The sequence below is a fragment of the Rhamphochromis sp. 'chilingali' genome (assembly GCF_963969265.1).
Source record: "Rhamphochromis sp. 'chilingali' genome assembly, chromosome: 8".
In the NCBI taxonomy this organism is placed as follows: domain Eukaryota; kingdom Metazoa; phylum Chordata; class Actinopteri; order Cichliformes; family Cichlidae; genus Rhamphochromis; species Rhamphochromis sp. 'chilingali'.
Window position 1 is genome coordinate 11549517 of NC_137935.1, and position 23544 is coordinate 11573060.

General features: G+C 40.0%; 2 protein-coding genes across 4 annotated transcripts; both read left to right on the forward strand.

The window, feature by feature from the left end:
- The first annotated feature begins 5522 nt into the window (after nt 1-5522).
- On the forward strand, nt 5523-9856 carry LOC308401474 (dehydrogenase/reductase SDR family member 11-like). The gene is made up of 7 exons (XM_080889693.1): nt 5523-5804; nt 7164-7373; nt 7722-7816; nt 8502-8631; nt 8896-8988; nt 9073-9138; nt 9253-9856. The coding sequence occupies exons 1-7, from the start codon at nt 5673-5675 to the stop codon at nt 9289-9291; spliced, it is 765 nt and encodes a 254-aa protein (XP_080745819.1). The 5' UTR covers nt 5523-5672; the 3' UTR covers nt 9292-9856.
- A 1075-nt stretch (nt 9857-10931) lies between these two features.
- Nucleotides 10932-23516, forward strand: LOC308401473 (dehydrogenase/reductase SDR family member 11-like). 3 transcript variants are annotated; one of them, XM_080889692.1, is made up of 7 exons: nt 10932-11195; nt 12133-12342; nt 12495-12589; nt 13144-13273; nt 13382-13474; nt 22874-22939; nt 23069-23511. In XM_080889692.1, the coding sequence occupies exons 1-7, from the start codon at nt 11064-11066 to the stop codon at nt 23096-23098; spliced, it is 756 nt and encodes a 251-aa protein (XP_080745818.1). In that variant the 5' UTR covers nt 10932-11063; the 3' UTR covers nt 23099-23511. The 3 variants fall into 3 exon arrangements, with proteins under 3 accessions (XP_080745818.1, XP_080745816.1, XP_080745817.1); XM_080889690.1 differs by lacking the exons at nt 22874-22939; nt 23069-23511 and adding exons at nt 13752-13817; nt 13932-14123 and having other exon boundaries at nt 10933-11195; XM_080889691.1 differs by lacking the exons at nt 10932-11195; nt 12133-12342; nt 12495-12589; nt 13144-13273; nt 13382-13474 and adding exons at nt 16922-17162; nt 19928-20137; nt 20686-20780; nt 22453-22582; nt 22701-22787 and having other exon boundaries at nt 23069-23516.
- Nucleotides 23517-23544: the final 28 nt, after the last annotated feature.

Sequence of the window (23544 nt, forward strand, 5' to 3'; positions counted from 1 at the left end):
GTATGCATGGGCATGACTGACTGTGTTGTTTTACAAAAAAATAAAAAGGAAAATACGAATCTTAATCTTCAGTGTCAAAGAGCAGATCAATTATATCTTTGTCAGCTAAAGTCAGCTAAAGTAATCTGAATAACTGATATCTGACATGTCCAGTTTATATATGAAGAAACCTTTTCTTCTTAAAGTCAGAATAGATTGGTGTCCCAAGCAATAGAAATGCCTTATAAACCAGTATTGACCACATGAAGAATCTGGCAGTAAACACAACCCTGATGAAATAACATAAGTTCAATAAGTAACGATCATTTAAATAATAAGATAAGATAAGATAACCTTTATTAGTCCCACACGTGGGAAATTTGTTTTGTCACAGCAGGAAGTGGACAGTGCAAAAGTTATGAGGCAAAAATTAGAATACAATAAGAATAAATACAGTACACAACTGTACAGAATAGAATAAAATAAAATACTATATACAGTAGAATAAAATAAAATAAATATACAATAAGATAAAAATAGAATACAAATACAAATACTATATACAACTGAGTAAAAATACAACGATGACAGAAAGGATTATTGCACTTAGTGTTATTGCATATGTATGGATGTGTGTGCTTGATCAGTTAAAGTCTTTATTATGGAGTCTGACAGCAGTGGGGAGGAAAGACCTGCGAAATCTCTCCGTCCCACACCGTGGGTGCCGCAGTCTCCCACTGAAGGAGCTGCTCAGTGCTGTCACAGTCTGCTGCATGGGGTGGGAGATGTTGTCCATCAGGGATGACAGCTTAGCCGCCGTTCTCCTGTCACTCATCACCTCCACTGGGTCCAGAGGGCATCCTAGAACAGAGCTGGCCCTTCGGATCACCCTGTTCAGTCTCTTCCTGTCCCCAGCAGAGATGCTGCCGCCCCAGCAGACCACGCCATAAAAGATAGCAGAAGCCACAACAGAGTCATAGAATTTCTTCAGGAGTGGGCCCTCCACTCCAAACGACCTGAGTCTCCGCAGCAGGTACAACCTGCTCTGCCCTTTCCTGTAGAGGGCGTCTGAGTTATGAGTCCAGTCCAGTCTATTGTTCAGATGAACACCAAGGTACCTGTAGCTGTCCACAGCCTCAATGTCCATACCTTGGATGTTCAGTGGTTGCAGTGGAGAATGCTTGTGCCTGCGGAAGTCTACCACCAGCTCCTTGGTTTTACTGGCGTTGATCTGGAGGTAGTTCAGCTGGCACCAGTCCACAAAGTCTTGGGTCAGACCTCTGTACTCCTTGTCGTCCCCATCAGTGATGAGGCCGACTATTGCAGAGTCATCAGAGAACTTCTGCAGGAAGCACTGGGTGGAATTGTGGGAGAAGTCTGCAGTGTAGATGGTGAAGAGGAACGGAGCCAGAACCGTTCCCTGTGGGGCCCCCGTACTGCAGACGACCCTGTCCGACACACAGCCCTGAGTCCTCACATACTGTGGTCGGTCGGTGAGGTAGTCCAGGATCCAGGTAGTGAGGTGATGGTCCACGCCAGAGTTCACCAGCTTGTCCTTTAGAACCGAGGGAAGAATGGTGTTGAAGGCACTGGAGAAATCAAAGAACATGATTCTCACAGTGCTTCCAGCGGTCTCCAGGTGAGCGAGGGAACGATGTAGGAGGTGAATGACGGCATCATCCGCTCCAATGCCAGGCTGGTAGGCAAACTGAAGTGGGTCCAGTGATGAGCTTATTAGGCGCCGAAGCTGAGCCAGGACCAACCGCTCCAGGGTCTTCATCAGGTGGGATGTCAGAGCCACCGGCCTGTAGCTGTTGAGGTCCTTGGGGCGTGAAGTCTTTGGCACTGGTACAACACAGGAGGTTTTCCAGAGCTGTGGGACTCTTCCCAACCTCAGGCTCAGGTTGAAGAGGTGCTCCATCACCCCACACAGTTGGTCCGCGCAGGACCTGACGACCCTCGAGCTGATGCCATCTGGACCCGCTGCCTTCTTGCCATTAATCCTCCTCAGTTCCCTCCTAACCTGGGTGGTTGAGAGAGACAGGCTGGAGCCTTGTGTTGAGTGTGTATTGGATGCTGTTGTTGGGGGTGGGGGGGAGTGAGCAGGGTGAATAGAGGAGGTGTGAAGTGTCTGAGGTGGAACAGCAGCAGTGGGGGTGGGTGAGTCTGCAGCCGATGTTGCAGACTGCCTCATGGCTGAGTCAAATCTGTTGAAGAAATGATTCAGTTCATTTGCCCATCTCACATCCCTCCCAGGCAGAGAGTTCTGCTGTTTGTGGCCCGAGATGGTTCTGAGGCCTCTCCAGACTTCACCAACGTTGTTTTGTTGAAGCTGGTTCTCCATCTTCTGCCTGTAGCTCTCCTTCCCATTCCTTATCAGTCCCCTCAGCTCTCTCTGCACCCTTTTCAACTCCTCTTTGTCTCTGGATTTGAAGGCCCTCCTCTTCTGCTTGAGGACGGTTTTAATTTCTGGGGTAATCCAAGGTTTGTTGTTGGAGAAACACCGTACAGTCCTGGTAGGTACAGTGTTATCCACACAGAAGTTTATATAGTCAGTAATGCATGTAGTAAGGCTGTCGATGTCCTCACCGTGGTCATCACAAATCACCTCCCACACAGTCGACTCAAAACAATCCTTAAGAGCCTCCTCGCTCTCCTCTGACCATCTCTGTACTGTGCGGGTGGCTGGTGGCTCCCTGCGCACTAAGGGCTCATACACAGGGACAAGGTGCACCAGGTTGTGATCAGATCTGTCCAGGGGAGGGAGAGGTGATGAACTGTATGCCTCTTCTGCATTGGCATACAGTAAGTCCAGTGTTTTATTGACTCTGGTTGGGCAGGTCACATACTGGGTGAAGGTGGGCAGTGTGGAGTCCAGTGAGGCATGATTGAAGTCCCCTGATATTATGAGAAGGGCTCTCGGTGATTGTGTTTGCAGTCTGCTGACCACAGAGTGGAGAGAGTCACAGGCTGCATCCGCGTTGGCCGAGGGGGGGACATACGCTGTTATCGCGATAACATGCGAGAACTCCCGGGGCAGGTAGTACGGACGCATGCTAACGGCTAACAGCTCAATGTCTCTGCTGCAGAGTTGCTCTTTTACAGTGATGTGCCCAGGGTTACACCATCTGTCGTTCACAAAAACTGCCAGTCCCCCTCCTTTCCTCTTACCGCTGTCTCTGGTCCTGTCCGCTCGCAGCAGCTGGAATCCCGGTAGTGTCACGCTTGTGTCCGGAGTTAGCGATGTTAGCCACGACTCCGTTAGCATCATGATGCTACATTGCCGGTACTCCCTCTGTGACCAGGTTAGCGACATGAGCTCATCCATCTTATTGGGCAAAGATCTTACGTTTCCAATAATTACAGAAGGAAGAGATGGTCGATAACGTCTCCTTCTCGGGCGACGGCGCTCCTTCCCAGCACGACACCCCCGTCTTTTCCTCCTCAGCTCGCTGGGAATATCGGGTCTGTCCGCCGGCAGTACCGCTGCAGGACTCAGCGCTAACAGCTGATCCTTACTGTAAACAAAGGATCTCTGCTCTGGGTCCCCAGACAAGGGTGAAAAAAGTAGAAATAAACTGAGAAAAACGACCAGGACTAGCACAAAACGGTAGAACATGGTTGCAGAGTCTAATTACTAATACGTTAGTTATAAAAAAAAATTACGAGAAAAGGAATTGAACGTGTATTAATGATGTACAGAATTCAGTTAGAGTCCAATGGCCCATCACTTCTAAATACAAACAAAAGTAGTTGAATACTCAAATGCCCATAAAGAACCCATAACGTTTGTAAACCACATAGCAAGTAACTTTAAACCATCTTAATCTAAACTACATAATAAAGACAATCCCACAACATAGCCCAGAGTTCATATAAGGTCTACAAATAAAAGTAGGTGCCCTGTTTTAAACACGTTGGAAGGGTACCTTTCACCCTTCTGATGAGAGGCCTCGGGCCGTGACACACGGAATGCTCTGCTTTTTTAGGATCATATATTAAGACCTAAAAAATAATAAGATTGTTTTAAAAATTCATTGCAGCCAGAAGGAAAAAAATCAAGGGAAAATGTTTGAACTAAGAATCAACCTTTTATACTACACTGCTTTAAAAACAAATACAATAAATACTGTGACTTCTGAGTGCTTTTCCAAGAAATGTTGGAAATGGAATGTTTTCCAAGAAGGAACCGACCAATAGGATTTTATACCCATTTATTACTTATCATCAACATGACCTGCTCAAGCGCAGGCCTCACTCAGGAGTGGGAGGGCCCACTCCTGAAGACCTTCTATGACTCTGTTGTGGCTTCTGCTATCTTTTATGGTGTGGTCTGCTGGGGCGGCAGCATCTCTGCTGGGGACAGGAAGAGACTGAACAGGGTGATCCGAAGGGCCAGCTCTGTTCTAGGATGCCCTCTGGACCCAGTGGAGGTGGTGAGTGACAGGAGAACGGCGGCTAAGCTGTCATCCCTGTTGGACAACATCTCCCACCCCATGCAGCAGACTGTGACAGCACTGAGCAGCTCCTTCAGTGGGAGACTGCGGCACCCACGGTGTGGGACGGAGAGATTTCGCAGGTCTTTCCTCCCCACTGCTGTCAGACTCCATAATAAAGACTTTAACTGATCAAGCACACACATCCATACATATGCAATAATACTAAGTGCAATAATCCTTTCTGTCATCGTTGTATTTTTACTCAGTTGTATATAGAATTTGTATTTGTATTCTATTTTTATCTTATTGTATATTTATTTTATTTTATTCTACTGTATATAGTATTTTATTTTATTCTATTCTGTACAGTTGTGTACTGTATTTATTCTTATTGTATTCTAATTTTTGCCTCATAACTTTTGCACTGTCCACTTCCTGCTGTGACAAAACAAATTTCCCACGTGTGGGACTAATAAAGGTTATCTTATCTTATCTTATCTTATCTCAGGACTCTGGTGTGTTTGCGTCTGTTCATTGTGCTTGGAAATATTTCATCTGTGGAATAAAGAGTTTGGTTTCAGTCGTTTTTTAATCTGTTTGCTTCTCTGCTCTTGAACCTTCTGTGACAGGAAAACCCTTCTTAGAATGCTGGACAGTTATTAGTAGGAACCATCCAGGTTAACAAATTTGATTTAAAAAGAAACAAAATAATGACTTTAGAGGTCTTTTTTGTCTCTTAAATATTAAACTTAAACTGTTGTTACGCTGCATCTCTGTAGATGTATAGATTTAATCTCAGCATGCTCTAAGTGCCACGTCGGTGTCTGATTTTTAAGAGAGAAATATACTGGGCCAAGGGAAACCATGACAAAAATAAATAAATAGAGACTAGTGTACATTGCAAATGAAAGTGAAGCAACAGCTACGAACTGTTCTGTGGATTTCAAAGTGGCATTTACCTATGCAAATATGTGCAGGAAGAGCCGAAACAGACAGAAATAGTTTAATTTAATTTAATATTTTTGTTACATTTGTTACATGTTGCATTTTATCACTACAGAAAACTTTTTTCTCCTACAGTGTGAACATGACTTTAACGCAGCACACAGAACGGACAACCTTGGTCGTGTGTATACAGTACATCGACTCCTCATCGATGCATTACAGCTGACGCTCCGGGGTCATTCTGCGGCAGATTCTTCATACTTGTGGTGCTTTTCGTGCGTGTAGTAGGTTACCGGTGTCCGGGCTGTGATGGAGCGCTGGAGGGGCAGAGTGGCTCTGGTGACCGGAGCCTCGGCTGGGATTGGAGCGGCTGTGGCAGTAGAGCTGGTCCGGCTCGGAATGAAAGTAATGGGCTGCGCCAGGGACGTCGGAAAAATCCAGGTTTGTTTTGAAGTGAAAACTCAGTTTACGCATAGAGTAATTTAACCTCTATACAGGGCTGGACTGCGTCGGCAAAGAGCATACCGGGTATTTGTGTATATGAGTGACTCGAGCAGAGAAGTAAATTGTGATGTTAAAGTTACCGTTTTGCATAACATTTCCAGCTGTGTCAGACTTACATAACATAGAGAGGCTGGCCAGCAGCCAGCACACCCTGTATTATAGCTCTGTAAATCAAACTCTGTGACTCTATTGTTAACAACTTACGCAAAAGAAAGAAAAAAAAAATACAAGAAAAAAGCCGGAAACATATGTTTCCGGCTGTATTTTTTTTTTAACTCTCATTACTCTCATTGATTTGCCTTTGTACAGTTCTTTTGATTTTCTTGTGTAAAGTGTACCGAATGTTCAGTTCACAGCAAGATAAAAATGTTTTTGTAGGTATCATCATATAATCACACTCCTCCATAATATAGTGATTATTAGGCCAATGAAATATGCCCATTGTGAGATGTTCACACTGGGAAGGTCCAGACAACACACACAAGGTAGTAGAACACCTAAACACAGACAAGCTGCTAAGATTCTTTTTGAAGTGAGAATAAGGATTTTAAATGATGGAACTGTGACTAGTAAAGGGAGGCAGCTGACTGATATGACGGAGAAGGAAGAAATGCGAATATCAGAAGAACAACTCACATTGAACTGTTTGGAGACAAAGTTAGAGATGCAAGGCTGAGAGGGTATGGAAATGTGCAGAGGAAGGATAGTGGATATATAGGACAAAGGATATGGAATATAGAGTTCCAGGCAGAAAGTAAAGAAGAAGACCACAGAGAAGATTCATGGATGTAGTGAAGGTTAATTGGCATGACAGAAGAATATGCTAGAGTCAGATGATACGCTAAAAAGAAAATGCACTGTTAGTTATTGAGTTCTGATATCCAGAATGAAAACTCCAATCTACATATTTGCAGTAACTTTACAGCAAAGGCAAAAGGCAAAGAGCAAACACCTGGGAAACACAGTGAAACAGGACAGCAAAACAGAACCCGACGCACACAGACTGAAGACTAGCAAAGTAAAACAGGAAATACACCGACTGAACTTACTGACACAGGCTCAAAAACACGGGCTTCACACAGAGACAAGCAAACATGAGGCACAGAACAAGAACAGAAACCATGAACTATAAACATAATATAACAGAGAACAATAATTCAAGGAATAAAACTTAAACCAAAACACTGGGTCACAGACCTAGGACTGTGGCAAAATAACATTTGAATGGCAAATTCATACACTTTAAAAACACATAATGGATTCTAAAGTCTGTCATCTTTTTCTTCTTGGTTTCAGAAACTGGCAGCAGAGTGTCAGAGTGCCGGTCATCCTGGTGTTTTGTTTCCTTTCAAGTGCGATTTGACCAAAGAGGAGGAGATTCTGGCCATGTTTGCAGCGATCAAAGAGCAGCACAAAGGTGTGGACGTGTGCATCAACAACGCTGGCTTATCTCATCCAGAACCTCTGCTAAGTGGCAAAACCAGCAGCTGGAAGAACATGATGGATGTAAGAGCTCACATCTTGGTTTGGTCTACGAATGTTGTAGTGTGTGATTTCTGTGGGTTTTTCTCTGTATCTATTCTTGTACGATCTACTGTACAATATAAAGCGCCTCGAGGCAACTGCTGTTGTGATTTGGTGCTATATAAATAAAATTGAATTGAATTGAATGTAAGATTCACATGAAGGTTTTCCCAACAGGCCATTAAAATGTAACAACATGATGCGTGTGGTCACCGATCAGTGGTCTTAATGCATTTTTGTACCCACTGTGTGTGAGATGCAATAAGTAGATGTGCCATTTGGAGGTGTTGATTCCAGATACATTTTCTTTGTTGTTTATTTCTCTTACAGGTGAACGTTCTTGCACTGAGCATCTGCACGCGTGAAGCTTATCAGTCAATGAAAGAGAGAAACGTGGACGATGGGCACATCATAAACATCAACAGGTGCAGTTTTATTTAATAATGCTTTGTGACGGGTATGCTTGTGAAATTGGTTTAATTATTAAACAAAGGCTATATCTTATAATCTTTATTAAACAGTCAGTCTCTGATTATGACAACACTACACAATGGACCTCACAGTGGACCTTTTGTTAAAGCTGGAGGGCAGGACTTTCCCTTACATTCAACCCAAACACGCCAATGCTCCCTATCTGTGCCATGGTACATAGCAACCTCCAGTATTAGCATCATTATGTTTATTTTACCATGAAGTCCCTTTTTATCAGAGTGACCTGGCAACCAAAGTGGTGCTATAAATTCTAATAAGTTAACAATGACTGGTTCACCTACGAAAGTCTAGGAAGCATCCATGAAAGTTGTCAACACTACACAGAAGACTGTTTTCACAGCAAACAATAGAAAAAGCAAAGAAGAGGGTAATAACAATGGCAATGGCTCTATCCCAATAACAAGGAGCAAATGATTATCTGTTGCATTCAAGCCAAAAAAAGGAAAGCAAACAATGCTGATTAAACCTGTCAGCACCAGGTATTTCTCTCTGGAAATAAAAAAAAAACCGCCAATGAGAAACTCCAAATCGTGTCTCTAAAAGAATAACCTACAGATGAGTGCATGTTGGTAAATGCTGACCAGGTTACGACTTCTTCTGAACTGTCTTCTGTTGCAGCTTGTGTGGGCATAGTGTGATCCCCCATGCTGATCTACATTTCTACACCGCCACAAAGTATGCTGTAACCGCACTGACGGAGGGCCTGAGGCAGGAGCTGCGTGCAGAAAAGAGCCATATCCGAGCCACAGTAAGGCTTTAAAAACACTGCACCCAGCTCCAAGACTGCCTTTAACACCAATATCAGCTTCTAAGAAACACATGCACAAAGTGTCTGAGACAGCAGTATTACCTGTTATAATATACACAAGGTGCTTCTTGAAATTCCTTCATTATCCAGAGAAACCCACCCGAGGGATTAATAAAGTTTTATCTTATCTTATCTTATCTTATCTTATCTTATCTTATCTTATCTTATCTTATCTTATCTTATCTTTTTTTTTTTTTTTTGCAGAGCATTTCTCCTGGTTTAGTGGAGACTGAATTTGCATCACGGTTCTACAAAGACAATCCAGATAAAGCAGCTGGTGCATACTCTGCATATAAGGTAACATTATTATTCGTACTGTTCGTGTACTGCTGATATGGTTACTCAGATACAACTATTAACCATTTTTCACTTCTCTGACAGCCTCTGGAAGCAATAGATGTTGCCAATGCTGTTACCTACGTGCTCAGAGCTCCTCCTCATGTTCAGGTGACTTTCTCTAATTTTAATGCTTTTTTTATTCTGACTTATTGTTTTTCCTCATCTACTATTTAATTGTCAATACTTTGTGTATAATAATATATAAGAACATCTTTCTTTCAGATTGGAGATGTTCTGATGAAAGGCACTGAGCAAGCTTAGGTTTGACCTACATGATTCCCCCTGAATGAACCTACTTTGCTTTACTTTACTTTACTTTACTTTACTTTACTTTACTTTAATTTACTACATTTATAAACAGTTTGGTTTATTATGTTTGTACTGAAAATTTTCACTGATGTATAAAATAAAATGATGGTGGGGGGCTTGTTGAGTGTTCTTATTTTACTGAAGGAGACCTGATATAAACAACAGTTTATGGTAGAAAACATTTAATTGTCATTTTAACATTATCTCAAAAATATATTTCACTCTGCCAACAATAGTATTAAAATGTAAAGTTAATATATAATACCTGACTAATACACGGGAAAGTAAAGTCCTGAGAATATTAGTTAACAGAGTTACTTAAACATATTGAATGTCTCAGAATACACAGAATGTCTGATGTGCTCAGTGAAGCTTTTCACAAAAAAGCTAAATAAAATCCTAATAACTAAAGTAACATATTTTGAATATTGTTGTTAGAGATTTAGTAACTTGCTAAATGACCCATGCACTGATGATTTGTGTCATAATGCAATTATAATGCAATAAAGCTCCTAACTTCAATTAATGACATTTTTGAAGTGTCTCATAGTTACACAGTTACACATCTACAATATGAATCACTGTACTGAGTGTTCAACAATATATATGAAATATAATTGGTTAAAAATACATTTGGCACAGTTCAAATATTAGAAAATGAGTAAACGCTTACCTGATGAATTCACAGAGATCTCTGGGGTACAGTAAGGGTTTCATATGTATTTTAAAATTCATTTAGCATTAAGATTTCAATCTTCACCATAATGATGATTCAGATAAAAATAAACATTTCTTCCCCATGAACATCACTTCAGCTCTTCAGTGGTCCATTTGACTGTTTTTTGAACCTCCGTTAGAGACACCTTGTTGACCTCTCATTCATCCAAGCTCCGTCTCTCATGATGTCCTTCTGCACATCAGTTAACCAATTAACGTCCTTCCCTGATTTTGGCTTCCACAGGGGTCTTTCTCTACATCCACCCTTGATTTTCAGTTATAAGGCAGATCGTTAATATGCTGCGATTTGCATGTTTTTAATAATTTTTTTATTGTGTTTTAAATGATTGTGTTGCATGGGTTTGGTTTCAGTTTTGTTAAAGTTTTGTTTTGTGGTGTAAATTCTTACTGTTTTATTTATTTCATGTTTTTGGGAGAATATTCTGACTAATCATGTTTCCCTAACCAGATTGTCTGATTGACTTGAGTCCTGTTAGGGACTATATATATATATATATATATATATATATATATATATATATATATATATATATATATATATATATATATATATATATATATATATATATATATATATATATATATATATATATATATATATATATATATATATATATATATATATATATATATATATATATATATATATATATATATATATATATATATATATATATATATATATATATATATATATATATATATGTCTCCATAAAATGCGATAGAATTAGGTTTTATTTTCATGAATGCAAGTAAACATATCATAGTATAGTTTTTACTTGAATAAACAAAAGAACCGATTCAACTGTTTTCCAACAGTTTGCTGATGACTTGAACGCAGCACACAAGCATATGATGTGTTTAAAAGCATCGCGTGTTCACGATCACAAGACAGTTGGAGCTCCGGAGTCCGTTTTCTTCAGACTTAGCGTCCCTGGCATCATACTTGAGGTGCTTCCGTCCGTGTAGCAGATTACCGGGCTGTGATGGAGCGCTGGCGGGGCAGAGTGGCTCTGGTGACCGGAGCCTCGGTCGGGATTGGGGCGACTATAGCCGTGGAACTGGTCCGGCTCGGTATGAAAGTAATGGGCTGCGCCAGGGACATAGGAAAAATCCAGGTTTGTTCTGAAGTGGAAACTCAGATCCCGCAGAGAGTAATTTAATGTAAACTAGCTAGCACGGAGTAAATTTTGATGTTAAAGTTGCCGTAATGCAAATAAATAAATAAATAAATAAATAAATAAATAAATAAATAAATAAATATAGCTTTCAGACTTACAAAAGACAGGCTGGGCGAGCAGGAAGCATTAAACTATTATAAACTGACGAAAGCATGTAGTTACAGCACACTAATATATTACATTATTATTTAACCGCACAAGTGTTTTGTTAACAGCCACTGCACGGAACGTTAAGTTTAATATGGCACAGAAAGTAGGAAGTTGGACACGTGACTTTCATCTGAATTGTAGTTTTCCTAAATCAAAATGTTAAACACAACAATGAAATTCGCCTTTTTGTCCTCTTTTTCTTGAATTGCCTAGCTCTAAGCTGGCAGACCATCCTAACACACAAGTCAGCATTTTCGATTTGGTACTCACTGAGGGGTTTTTTTTGTTTTGTTTTTTGTTTTAGCTTTGATAGAAAATGATGTTTTCAAAGATTAGCTACAACCATCTATTTAGCATATAGTAAATGAAGAACTTGACTTTCTGAAGTTTTTTTTATTTCCTTGATGAAATGCATGAATTGTTTGAATCACACCTCAAGACAAAACCAGAGAAAAGGCTTTTGCAGGCATCATCACATCATCATGTGCCTGCTGTTACAAAATGATTATTAGGTCAGTGAAATAAGCAAAACTCAAAAACGGGCAGAACATCCAAACACAGGCAAACTACTGCTTGTGGGTCACTGAGCTTTGATATGCAAACTGAAAACTCAAATCAATGTATTTACAGTAACTTAATCTACATGTTTGAATAGTAGATTCGTACACTTTAAAAACACAAATGGGATTCTGAAGTCTGTCATCTTTTTCTATTCTGGTTTCAGAAACTGGCAGCAGAGTGTCAGAGCGCCGGCCACCCTGGTGTTTTGGTTCCTTTCAAGTGTGACTTGACCAAAGAGGAGGAGATTCTGGCCATGTTTGCAGCGATCAAAGAGCAGCACAAAGGTGTGGACGTGTGCATCAACAACGCTGGCTTGGCTCATCCAGACCTGCTGCTAAATGGCAAAACCAGCGGCTGGAAGAACATGATGGATGTAAGAGCTCTGAGTTATTGTAGAAATAAAATACTTGTTTTGATCTGGAAGAACTTTTCGCATTGCAGATCATTGCATTGTAAAAAGTAATTCACATTTGTTGATTCCAGATATTTTCTTTACATTTTATTTATTTTCTTGGTTTCTTACAGGTGAACGTTCTTGCTCTGAGTATCTGCACACGTGAAGCTTATCAGTCAATGAAAGAGAGAAATGTTGACGATGGCCACATCATAAACATAAACAGGTGTGCAATTTTTCACAAACTTGTAATATTGTTATTACCATTATCTGTATTTTACCACAAAGTCTCATTTTACAGAAGGAGAGTGCCTAGTGACTGGGCCTTAGCTTAAGGGGCCCACTGGCATCCATCAGTCTAGTAACTGAATATTTCAATTCATTTTAATTATATTTATATAGCACCAAATCACGACAACAGTCAATTCAAGGCGCTTAATACTGTAAGGTAAAGATTCTACAATAATACACAAAAACCCTGGCAATCAGACAACCTCCTGTGAGTAAATACTTTGGCGACAGTAGGAAAGAAAAACTTCCTTTTCACAGGAAGAAACTTCTGATAGGACGAGTCAGCCATGAATGGTTGTGGGTCCATTTAACAAATTAACAAAGTCAAAGAGAAGCTGCAAAACATCAGGATAAAATAACTGCTGCAACCCTATATACAGTTTTGTGGGCAGCAGAGTGTCTTACATCAGTGAGAAATTACTTAAAAAATAACACAAAATAAATGTTGCTTAATGCTCGCCTGGTTAATGCCTCATAAATCTGTTGCAGCATGTGCGGACATCGTGTAGTTCCCAAAGCTGTTCTGCATTTCTACACCGCCACAAAGTATGCTGTAACCGCCCTGACGGAGGGCCTGAGGCAGGAGCTGCGTGCAGAAAACAGCCATATCCGAGCCACAGTAAGGCTGCAGCCAATCTAAAAGTGTCTGAAACACCAATATTACAGTTTTCAGATACACACATGTAGTAGTTTGTGAAGATCCCTCAATATCAGCTCTTTTTTGCAGTGTATATCTCCTGGTTTAGTGGAGACAGAATTTGCTTTCCGGCTCTACAGCAACAGTCCTGATAAAGCATCTGGTGCATATTCTGCATATAAGGTAAAATTATTATTCCTACTCTTCATGCACTGCTAATACGATAACTCAGATAAAATGTATTTCATTTGGATGCCAGTCTAGCTCACTGGGTCAAGCAGGCGACCCATATGCCAAAAGGCCACTATAGGGGCTCAGGTGTGATCTGGCCTGGCCACTTTCTGCATGTGATTCATTCCCTGCGTTTCTGTCTACTCTACTGATCTATAAAAATAAAGAAGAAAAGGCCCAAAATAAAAATATTTTTAAAGCTGTTAATCATGTTCCACTTCTCTGACAGCCTCTGGAAGCAATAGATGTTGCCAATGCTGTTACATACGTGCTCAGTTCACCTGCTCACGTTCAGGTGATTTCCTCTTATTTTAATTCTTTTTTATTGTGAATTATTGGTTTTCCTGATTTGCTGTTTAAACATCAGCACTTTGCTTGTAATAATATATAAAAAACATCTTTCTTTCAGATTGGAGATGTTCAGATGCAAGGCACGGAGCAAGCTTAGGGTTGACCTACATGATCCCCCTGAATTAACCTACTTCCTTACTACACTTATGAAAATGATGAGTTGTGATATGGTCATGAAACAGTTTTGTTTATGATGTTTGTCCTTAAAGTTTTCACTGATTTATAAAATAAAATGTTTTTGTGGGGGAAATTTGTGAGTGTTCTTATTTCACTGAAGGAAATCTGATTTAAAGAGCAGTGTATGGTGGAAAACATACAGTTGTAGGTGTAAAAATATCTCAAACATATGTTTCATTCCTCCAACAATAGTAATAAAATGTAAAGTTATTATATAATACCTCACTAATTCATGGGAAAGTAGAGTCTGAGAATATTAGTTAACAAAGTTAACCCACCGTGTGTAAAAACAAAAACTGTGGTGACTCTTTGTGACGAGGGAACAGTGAAAAGTAGCTTCAGATTTCGGTTAACTAAAATACTTTTTTCACACCTTGTTTCATGTCTTAGCATATTCCAACTTCAAACTATAACAACACTGGACCCCACCAGATGGATTATGCAGCAAAGTCTTTTTTTGACTAGTATTCTTCCTAATTGTGGTCACGATGACTCTAACTGAGCCTACTCTGAAAAAAATAATCTTCTTGTTTTTGGAAACATTGGAACAATTGCTGACATGTTTTTTTTCCACTGATGATCCTGTTTTTTGTGTTGTTTGTACTTTTCTATTTTCCTTTGTACTAAAATGGACTTATATGTCTGAAGTAATGTTTCGATGTAGAGGGAGGATAAGCTTTCACCCCTTTCTGTTTTGACCACTAGAGGTCACAAGCATGACAGAGAGATTAGGTACCCTGCTTATGTCTCCAATTTGATTGATGGCCCTAGCCTTGACCTTTTGACCCCACCGGAAGTACTCCGGAAGTGTATGATCCATAAGCGCGATGAATTGCATCCGGTGAGGGGGAGGGTACTCCGGAAGTGTGTATTGGATTCCATATGTGTGACAAAATGCAACCGGTGGGTTAGAGGGAGGGGGTCTGTGGAGGGAGGAGAATTAAAAACAGAGAGGGAGGGGTATGGTTCCTGGGGGGATCAGAGAGGGAGGGGTTCCTGAGGCATCGGGGTGACACAGCAGATTTCTGTTGAGTCAGTGCTGTATAGAGAGACAGAGCAGCAGTTAGTTTTCAGTTTTTAGTTAGCAGTTAGGTGGGCTAAGCATTTGACCTTGACCTCTACTGTTAGCCCCTGAGGTCAGAACATGTTTTCCATACATCCATCCATCCATTCGCTTCCGCTTATCCTTTTCAGGGTCGCGGGGGGCGCTGGAGCCTATCCCAGCTGTCATAGGGCGAAAGGCGGGGTACACCCTGGACAGGTCGCCAGTCTGTCGCAGGGCCAACACATAGGGACAGACAACCATTCACACTCACATTCACTCGCACATTCACACCTAGTGACAATTTGGATTAATCAATTAACCTATCCCCACAATACATAAAATACTAAAATACAATGAACTTTTGCCAAAAGTTATTTAAGTGTTATTTGTGATTAAATATCATGATTTTTCTTTTCTTTGTTTTTTTTTTTTAGCTTTGTCATGGTTATATAAAACAGAGAGGTTTGGACAGGCAATTTATCTAAATGTTAATCAACCTTTATAAAGCACACCCTCTATTCATACTGGAAATCTGACTTTTGGCAAGAGTTCATTGTTAATAAATGGTGCACAAAACTTTGTGTTTGTTCAGCACACACAGTTCACCTTTGCGCAATTTCTCCCATGTACTGAAACAGCAATTTCTTCACATAAATCAGTCAAATCTAGGAAAAGTTCCCACCCCAGACCTTCACAATCAGCTAAGTGGATTTGCAGATTCATACACATACAGTGCTAAAAACACAAAGTGGATCTTGAAGTCTATAATCTTTTTTCTTTCTGGTTTCAGAAACTCACAGCAGAATGTCAAAGTGCTACCCACAATGTCATTGTCATGCATTACAAGTGTGACCTGATCAAAGAAGGACATCCAAGTTCACAGCAACCTAAAAGCAGCACAAAGGTGTGCACTTGTGCTGCAACACAATCACTGCTACGTGGAAAAACCAGGATTGAAATGCAGGTAAGAGGTCAAAGTTTTAGCAGTTTTGCTGCTTGATCTGCAGTAGAGTAAATGGACAAAGAACCAATATTTCTTTAAAGCACTTAAGTTGACTTTTTTTATTTGTACTGGCAACTTTTTACTTTTACTCCTGTCATCCTAACACAACTCTTTCTGACATTTTCAAAAAAGGCTCATGACTTTAGGTTTAACAAATCTGAGGGGACCTAATATTTCCTGTTGTCGCAGTCAGCAGGTGCAGACTGTGTGGAGTGGAGAATAGAGGACCCAAATGCACACAAAACAATGCTTGGAAATGAATTGCACCCCTCCATACAGTAACAACTAAAAAGAAACTAACAATGAAACTAATAAATAACTAAGTCAAACTAAACTGAATTAACAACAGAAAAATCTCATATTACATTTTTTGTGTGATGGTAGATATCAATAACACCACGAGCTGTTCCAGCTTTAATTTTGGTGAAAATTGGGTTAAGGTTAGGTTAAGGTCAAGGTCACAACAAATATGGAAATCAGAAAAAAACTTTAAATTACCCACAATATTTTACAGGTTGTCTTTAAGCTTCAACAATAAACTAGGCCTTGGGGGACTGTCGCTGCACGCTCGGAGCCATAAACATAGATTGCTTTGACAGTAGTAACAGGCAGTAAAAAAGGTGTAAGGTTCACGTCGCACGCAGGTTAGCGTTTTACTTGGTCATCACGTGTTTGTCATTCTAACAATGATGATGTAACGTGTCACAGAGTAAAAGTTATCTCAAACTGTTTTCATAAACCTGACAACAGGATTGGCTGAAAGCCTCCCTGCAGGGCGGAGAACTGTAGCTGTTTGAGAGAAAAAGGCGGACTGACATGACTCAGATGTTTCTCTCTCTCTATATAAATGCTCACACGGGACAGTGAAAGATCCGTCGCTCTCTCTCTTCGTATTTGTGCTTCTTTCGTGCTTGTAGCAGGTTACCGCTGTGATGGAGCGCTGGCGTGGCAGAGTGGCCCTGGTGACCGGAGCCTCGGTCGGGATTGGGGCGGCTATAGCTGTAGAGTTGGTCCGGCTCGGTATGAAAGTAGTGGGCTGCGCCAGGGACGTCGCAAAAATCCAGGTTTGTTCTGAAGTGAAAACTCAATTTCAGCGTAGAGTATCTTGAGCTATATCCAGGGCCGGTGCCAAAAAGTGGTTGTCTGCCAAAAACTGCGGTATTTGGCAAAAACTGATTGCTTGTATTTAAACTGCTATAAATAACTTATTGGTCTATAATATGTGAAACATATTTCAAATGTATCCCTCATCAATGATATCAAGTCATCTTGAGCAACAAACAACATTCCTGTAACAAGGTAGCCGCAGTTAGTTTTTGGCAGTGACTTTTATGTATCCTTTATTTATGCACTTAAAAAAAATTCTGTTGACTTTAAAAATGTCTCTTTTAAGAGTAATCTGGCCAAGAGGACAGCTGAAATTGCAACAAAAGCAAAAATAGTTCTGTAAACATATTTTAAGTGACAAAAGGGAGCTGATTGTAACTGGTTACATTATAACCAGTTACAAAGATACTTGAGAAACAGGTCATTTTTTAATTTTATATATAACCCCTTTGTAATACCTGTTCACCAAAGTCTATTTAGCAACATACGATACGATATTACACGTAAAAAACACACGGAAACATTGGAAATCAGTTTTTGGCAGGTAATCACTTTTTGGCACAATACCGGACTGGTAATCTGGTATACCGGGTATTTTCCCTGTGGGCCGAAGCATTTGTAGGGGGCTGATTTTTTTCTTCTTGTTTGCATTAGTTCAATTTTAATTTTCAATCAAATCTCTTAACGCCTCTGGCCCCTCCTACTTTCCGTGTGCGCCTACGCACCCTAGAACAGAGTTAGTGTTAATAAAGCGGGATACAAACGAAGAAAGAAAAGAGGGGAAAAAACTAAGAGAGAAAAATAAACAAGAAATAGATACAGCAAAGTGTGTCAAATTAACCAACATGTTAGCAGTGCAGTAGTACCAGAAACAGCTGATATAAAGCCCTGGCATTCACAAGAGCCTGCTGTAGCTCATGGCTTTATTTCTGTGTCTCTATTCTAAACGCACGTAAATAATTTTTGCAAGAACAAATGTCGCATTTTGAGTAGAGAATTATCTTCATGTACAAAATTCATGTACAGAATTCATGTATTTCAGTGTTTGCTATTATCCACATAGACACAAAATAATAGTGTAGTTAAGAACATTTTCGGTTAGTATTTTTAATTATTTGATTGTAAAATATATATTTTTTATGTTGGTTTTAATCTAGTTTAAACCAAACCACTTCACTGGATTTAGCTACATTTGTGTTTCCTGAATGCAGTGGCTAGCGAGCTGATTGGAGACCAAAACAGCCACTCATTTTGAATTCAAGTCTGTAATTAGTTGGTTTTTTGGCATATTTATAACCATGTACAGAAAAAGTTGAGTGTGCAGGGAGCAGAGATGTTGACAGCAGAAGCGACATACTGAGAGCACACAGAGCAGAGATCTGAGCAAGAGCAAATGCCAACAACTGAGCGAGAATGGCAGTTATTGTGTGTGTATATGTATAATAGCAAACACTGAAATGAATTTTGTTTGTTCAAAATAATTGTCTCCTTAAAATGCAACATTTGCAAAAATTATTTATGTGCTCTCAGAATAGAGGCACAGCATTAGCCATGGAGAGCGCAAGAGGTCAAGCAGTCCCAACAAGAGAGTGAGGAAGAAACAGAGGAAGGTGTAGTTAACGAATAAGGTAGAGAGAGGAAGAGACTCAGGGAAAAATAAATGGCTCATGGTTAAAGCAATTTGATAATAACAAGCTAATAGCTAAAAGGTAACTTCATTTCTACATTGCAACTAAGATGTTCTAGCCCAACAACAGCTGTACGAACCTGATTAAAAAAGAAAAGAACATTTTGATAGACCAGGCCTGCATCTATCACTTAGTGTATTTCGATCTCGGCTGTTGCATTTTATATTTTTTAGTCTATATTTATATTTATATATATGTTCACTGTTACCTAGCAAAAAAGAACAGAGGGAGCGGCTGGGCAAAAGTTGAACAGTTTATCTGACTAACACTAAATAAACCTGAAAAACCAGCTTTACAATAATCTATTGTAATGCTATGAATCAGATTATGTGTAAAAGTTCACTGTTAATAGATTTTTAATTTAGTCCAACACACAAACAGAAGGCTGGACACATATGAGCTGATGACTCTAGAGTCTAGACCACAGGTGTTGAAGTCCAAGCCTCGAGGGCCGGTGTCCTGCAGGTTTTAGTTGTGCCCTTCATCCAACACATCTGATTTAAAGGCTAAATTACCTCCTCAACGTGTCTTGAAGTTCTCCAGAAGCCTGGTAATGAACTAATCATTTGATTCAGGTGTGTTGACCCAGGGAATTATCTAAAACCTGCAGGACACCGGCCCTCGAGGTCTGGACTTCGACACCCCTGCTCTAGACAGAACTATTCAAACATGTTTGGGGGCTGAATTTTTTACAGTCTGCAGTGGTTCAGTAGAATGTTTTGTTAAGTAAAAATGCTCCAGTCAGATAAAAACTCCTCCTCCTACTAAAATAATCTTGTTGCTTTTGAGATAGAAAGATAAGCTACTGTGCAGCAGATCTGATGAAACAGCTGATGGCAGGATGTGTTCAGACATGAGTTGAGACCCAGTGAGAAGAATGTTTTTGCAGTTGGAGACAAAAATCTGACTTCCAGTGTTGTACAAAGTTACTGATCAGCTGTGTTATGAAAACTGAAATCCACAAATTTACAGTAATTACAGGGCAGAGTTATTTTGAAGCTAAACCTCTGTCATCATTCCCTTCTTGGTTTCAGAAACTGGCAGCAGAGTGTCAGAGCGCCGGCCACCCTGGTGTTTTGGTTCCTTTCAAGTGTGACTTGGCCAAAGAGGAGGAGATTCTGGCCATGTTTGCAGCGATCAAAGAGCAGCACAAAGGCGTGGATGTGTGCATCAACAACGCTGGCTTATCTCATCCAGAGCCACTGCTAAGTGGCAAAACCAGTGCCTGGAAGAACATCATGGATGTAAGAGCTCAGAGTTATTTTAGAAAAAATTATCTGCAGTTCTGTTTGAAAGAAGCGTTCACAGGAGTGGTTTCCCAGAAGAGCAATTAAATGATCAGTTTTGAGTCGATTTGTTCATAGTTTTTAGAATATGAAACATGAAACTTTCAATTTAGTCCATATCAAAAACAGAAATTTGGACAGAACTAAACTTACTATCATGCAGAAAATTTTCAGCTGCATTAGGCTTATATTAGACAGAGAGAAAGAAAGTTCATTTTTATGTGAATGAACCAGTATAACCATTTCCAAACAAGTCATCCATTAAATCCCATTCTGCTGAGTATAATCCATCACAAAAAAAGAAAGTCTGATACAATCAAAGTCATGACTCTCATCTGAATTACAAAGTTGTTGTCCTAAAATCCTGCAAAACAACATAGTTTGTTAAAATAAGTGCAATAGGACGAAACTCAGAAAGTTGAAAAGTTCCATGAAAGTATGCAAACAACTCCCCTGGAGAATTTTGATTTTCTTTGTTGTTTATTTCTCTGCTTGGTTTCTTACAGGTGAACGTTCTTGCACTGAGCATCTGTACACGTGAAGCTTATCAGTCAATGAAAGAGAGAAACGTGGACGATGGACACATCATAAACATAAACAGGTGCAGTTTTACTTGCTAATAGAAAGTGACAGAACTTTGAAATCTGTCGATTTAAATGTCACATAAATGTCATAATATGATTCTAATCATCATTTAGTCTGATTAAAACCATCCTGTAGCAACATGACTCAACAGACCTTTTTCAAAGCACACATTTGGCTAACAGGAAAAGCAAAGATGGTACTATTAACAATACCGGTACTCATGGTTCTTATGCATAGAGATGATTATCTGTTGAATTCAAGCCAAATAATGCAACACACAACGATGTTTAAATCTGTCTCGCCTGGGCATGTCTTTCTGTATTTTCTCTACTGATGTTGTTCCTCTTTGTGTTTCTTGTCTGATAAATCTCCCCTGCTCTGAACTGATGTAGACCTGCAAGAAGCCAAATTCTCCTAACATAGACTAGATTTTCTGAAACCCAAAAACAAGCTTAGAGGAGGTGCGGAATATAGTACCACTTGTTACTATAAGAATTACAATATGGATAAAGATCATTTATGGGCTTTTGGTCCAGTGACACCAAAAACATGTTTCCTTTTTTTTTTTGTTTTTTTTGTTTGCCTGTCCCGTTTGGCTCTTTTGCCATCAGAATTGTTGTCTAAAGGCAAAGAAAGATGCCCAACGGATTTACTTTACCAAATTGACCATCCCAGCCTTGCCATAATGGTCCATTTGATTCACCTTTTATTGTTTATTTTATTTTCACTTACTGAATACGGGACAGACTTGACTGGGGGAAAGAAGGGGAGAAAGAAAGAGGGAAAGAGGAACAGCTGAGAAGAGGGACGGGGGAGAAGGGCAAAAAACAAAAACCAACAGAACGGGCAGAAAAAAAATGCATATATCAATCACCTGGATCACCTGCTGAGAAAGAAAAAAGAAAACAAGCAGAAGAGAACAAGAGTAATAGAATAAACAACATCACAATGATATATGGGAATATGACAGTAAATACTAAATATTAAACATTATTGTGCAGCACATAAGATCAACAGAACGCAGTGTGCTTTGAGGTAGGAGCCAAAAAGGGTGTAGTTTGTGGGTGTGATCACCCGTGTGTACACCTGTGAGCATGGACGCGCTTGTTTTTTTAAAACGTTCCTTCATGTAATGATCTGCTAGAGGGTGTGGGGGGGCCACTGCCCCGTCCTCCAGGGCGTGAAGCAGGTATGGAGGAGATCAAAACTCCAGACATCCAGAGGCCCCCAGAACACAAGAGACCAAGGAAGACCAACAGAGGGGCAGCCGCGCCACTGTCCCAGAAAGAGCTGAGGAGAGTCCCAGATGAGGGCTCACTCAGCAGCCGCGGAGCAGAAGCCAGGGGGGGTTGCAGTGACGCGCCCGTGAGCTCCGCCGGCAGCCAGCCAAAAACACGTTTCCTACTGCAACAGACCGTGCTTCATTCACTTAAACCTCGAGCCACTAAATGAAATGCAGTAATCATTATTTATTGATTTGATTTTTTCTATTGTGGAAAATGTTTGTAGATCAGAATTATCTTGTAATCACATCATTATTACAAGATTTAAGAAGGGAAATAACAGATCTTTGTTTAAGGACTTTACTAGGGCAATGATTACTTTAATTGCTAGTTAATCTGAAAAAAGTACTAGTAATAGTTTAAAATGAATTTGTTCGTTCATGGCTTATAAAACTCCTGTTGCAGCTTGTGTGGACATCATGTCTTTGATTTTGCTGATATACATTTCTACACCGGCACCAAGTATGGTGTAACTGCTCTGACTGAGGGCCTGAGACAGGAGCTGCGCGCTGAAAAGAGTCATATCCGAGCCACAGTAAGGCTTTAAAACACACTGTAACCAACTGGAAAAGTGCAGTTAAAACAAGTATAAGCTGCTGTGAGACACATGCACAGTAGATCCTACAGTTCTTTAATCATTATCTCCTTTTCAGAGCATTTCTCCCGGTTTAGTGGCGACAGAATTTATATCACGGGCCAACAATCCTGATGAAGTGGCTAGGATATATGCCTCATATAAGGTAAAATTATTAATCCTACAGTTTGTGGAGGGTTGACATGATCATTCAGATAAAATTAAATGACACATTTGGCACTTCTCTAACAGGCTCTGGAAGCGAAAGACATTGCCAGTGCTGTCACGTACGTCCTCAGTGCCCCTCCTCATGTTCAGGTTTGTGATTTTTCTCTTTATTTTCAGTCCTTTCTGTTTTGAACTTTCCTCTTTAGCATTTTAAATAACAACACTTTCCTTATAATAATTTAAGATGATCATATAACATTCACATAACTTTTCTTTCAGATTGGAGAAATTCTGTTCGAAGCTTTATAGTAGGTGTCATGCAGCTTTTGTTGCCCCAGCAACTCCAGGACCAGGGTAGTCTTCACATTAAGGTGGTGTGATCGACTCATCTGACTACTCAACACAGCAAGATTAATTTACAGAATACGGAAAGAAACAATAAGGAAATTTGTCCAAGAGTTAACTGTCTTCTTCTTAAAAATGCTGGAACATGATGCACTTCCTCTGTCGCATGTTTAACTGTGACCTACCTCTTATGACAGTCTGTGAGGATGTTACCGTCACTGTGTTTTTTAGTGTCTTTGAGAAGTTGCACCATGTGACCCTATATTCTACTGGCATTTTTTTATTTCTTTATTACATTTAACAAAGTGCTATCAAACTGGTCATGAAAGAACTTTTTGATGTTGTCCTGAAAATTTGACGCTAATATAATAAAAAAATATTTTCAAAAGAATTTGTTGTTATTTCCCCTA